This window comes from Rattus norvegicus, chromosome 14, assembly GCF_036323735.1.
Source record: "Rattus norvegicus strain BN/NHsdMcwi chromosome 14, GRCr8, whole genome shotgun sequence".
Lineage (NCBI taxonomy): Eukaryota > Metazoa > Chordata > Mammalia > Rodentia > Muridae > Rattus > Rattus norvegicus.
In genome coordinates, this window is record NC_086032.1 from 30,358,628 (window position 1) to 30,361,073 (window position 2,446).

The window sequence follows — 2,446 nt, forward strand, 5'->3', positions numbered from 1 at the left end:
TTCAAAAGACAATGCAGCAGCCATTTTGAATAAGAGAAACCTCTTAATTCAACCACAGATCTGAATGCAAGGCCATTCACTTATGTAGAGCCGGAAGTGATGCCAAGCCAAAGGTCTGAGATTTGTATTTCTCAAGTCTAAGCATGATTTATATACTTCACAAGTGTTTGGAGTTTTCTAGGAAGATGATATTGTTCTTCCTTAAAAGTCCTTTAAAGTTTTTGAAAAACAGGGTTGCCTCAGCAACTCTGCTTCTTTTTGTATATAAACTAATATGTATAAATTCTTTAGAAGATAATCTGAAATATTTATTTATTCAGGATGATTAGCAAAGTCCACTCAACTTCTGAAATATCATGTAACAAAATGTTTATCCAACTCTGTGTCCTCCTCATATACTTATAAGGTCACAGTTCAGCACCCCGTATTCTAACCAAGTGGATCTCAACCTTGATAATGCTACAGCCCTTTACTACAGTTCCTCGTGTTATTGTGACCCCAGCCATAGAAATATCTTCATAACTGTAATGTTGTTACTGTTACAAATCATAAATGGGTCTCAACCCACAGGTTGAGAACCATTGTGCTGGAGTGTCTGGCAGAGTTTCTGTTTGGAGGATCAGTGCTAAGAGTGAGCACGAAACTGTCCTTAATAGGTTGAGGTTAGATTTCTAACTCTGTAACATTATTTTGCCTCCAACACATCACACTTGAACTTTAATGACTTTGACTAATAGTCAGAGCAAAAGAGAATCACATAGACTCCTATCCTCAGAGTTTGGAAGACGAGGGTCCGCTTTGGAATGGAGTAAGTTTAAAGGTGCAGATCACATAGAAGGATGGAGGAGTACATCTCGAGTTTGCTTTCCCTAAATCCTGAATATCCAGGCCTAGGGACACAGCCAAATGAGATTTACCAACAGCATGAATCAAGAAAAGTTAGCCAAGCTTCAAGCTCAGGTCCGGATAGGGGGCAAGGGGACAGCTCGCAGGAAGAAGAAGGTGGTGCATAGGACAGCTACTGCTGATGACAAAAAGCTTCAGGGTTCACTAAAGAAACTGGCTGTGAACAATATAGCTGGTATTGAAGAGGTGAACATGATTAAAGACGATGGAACAGTTATTCATTTCAACAATCCCAAAGTCCAAGCTTCCCTCTCCGCTAACACCTTTGCAATTACTGGTCATGCAGAAGCCAAACCAATCACAGAAATGCTTCCTGGAATACTAAGTCAGCTTGGTGCTGACAGCTTAACGAGCCTTAGAAAGTTAGCTGAACAGTCCCCACGACAAGTATTGGATAGTAAAGCACCCAAACCAGAAGACATTGATGAAGAGGATGATGATGTTCCAGATCTTGTAGAAAATTTTGATGAAGCATCAAAAAATGAAGCTAACTAAAATCTTCTGGGTTTTGGAAGCTGGCATGGACTAGATTTAACAATCAGCTCTGTTGTTCCAAAGTTTTACAGACATGGAGAACATCACCTGTTATTAGTTCCGTAATATAAATATTTTGTATATTAATGATGCTGTTTTATCAGCATTTCTTGGTCATTGGATTTTGCATTTTGCACTTCTTCCCAGGATCAATTCTTTTGGTCAAAATATGAAGTATTGGTACAGGTTGAGGGTGGTTTTTGTTTTTTGGGGGGGACTTTTGGTGTGTATGTATATGTATGTGTGTGGGTATGTGTGTACACAGTGGACAGCAGATTGGATAACAGTTATATCTATCGTATCCCTTCCCCCAATAGAAATAAAGCAAATCTTTACAAAAAAAAAAGAAGAAGAAATGAAATGTTTGTTAGCTGGTAACAACTCAATACATTTTTGTACAAACCTATATCTTTTTTATGCATCCTTGCTATACATGGTGATCATGTTTGTCAGGAGCCATTCACTGGAATATACAGCTCTGTAACCCTTTCTCTACTATTTGGAGGCACAGCTAGGACATGGCCTGTTGTTATGTAATCATTATGTCCCAAGTACACCATGGTCAACTGTGTGTGTTAAGAGGGTTTGGAACAGGCGCATCCCAAGTGGTCTAAAGAAGATTGTAAAATACAATTGAATTAAGGCAAGGCAGAGTCCTCTAAAACCTGTGACCTACAAAATTGGATATGTCCTAATAGACCCAGATAATACTGTTATTGGCAAAAATGTGGGGCCTGCATCTCTTTATGACTCTCTAGGAATTTTACAATGCTCTTAATACAGTTCTTTGTAGTTCCTACAGTTCAGTGATGAGAAGAAGCTCGTTACCTGGTGTTTAACAAAACATACTGTGGATTGATTTGGGTCTTAAATGCACGTAACGTTACCTATCAGATGAAATTACAACCCAGGAGATCTATTTCCATGCTGCCTCTTGCCTATAAAGGTACCCTCCTGATTCGGTGAGCATATTAACCGCTTTTTTGTAGGGAGTCCTATACCTGGG

General features: G+C 39.1%; 1 protein-coding gene across 1 annotated transcript; it reads left to right on the plus strand.

Moving 5' to 3' along the window:
- The first annotated feature begins 876 nt into the window (after positions 1 to 876).
- Positions 877 to 1,796, plus strand: Btf3l5 (basic transcription factor 3-like 5). Its single transcript, XM_039092700.2, has one exon. It carries the CDS (start codon positions 907 to 909, stop codon positions 1,399 to 1,401), a length of 495 nt encoding a protein of 164 aa, XP_038948628.1. The 5' UTR covers positions 877 to 906; the 3' UTR covers positions 1,402 to 1,796.
- Positions 1,797 to 2,446: the final 650 nt, after the last annotated feature.

What these genes read in the sequence shown, in the direction of transcription:
- Btf3l5 (XM_039092700.2), top strand. Translation starts at nt 907, where the DNA reads ATGAGATTTACCAACAGCATGAATCAAGAAAAGTTAGCCAAGCTTCAA.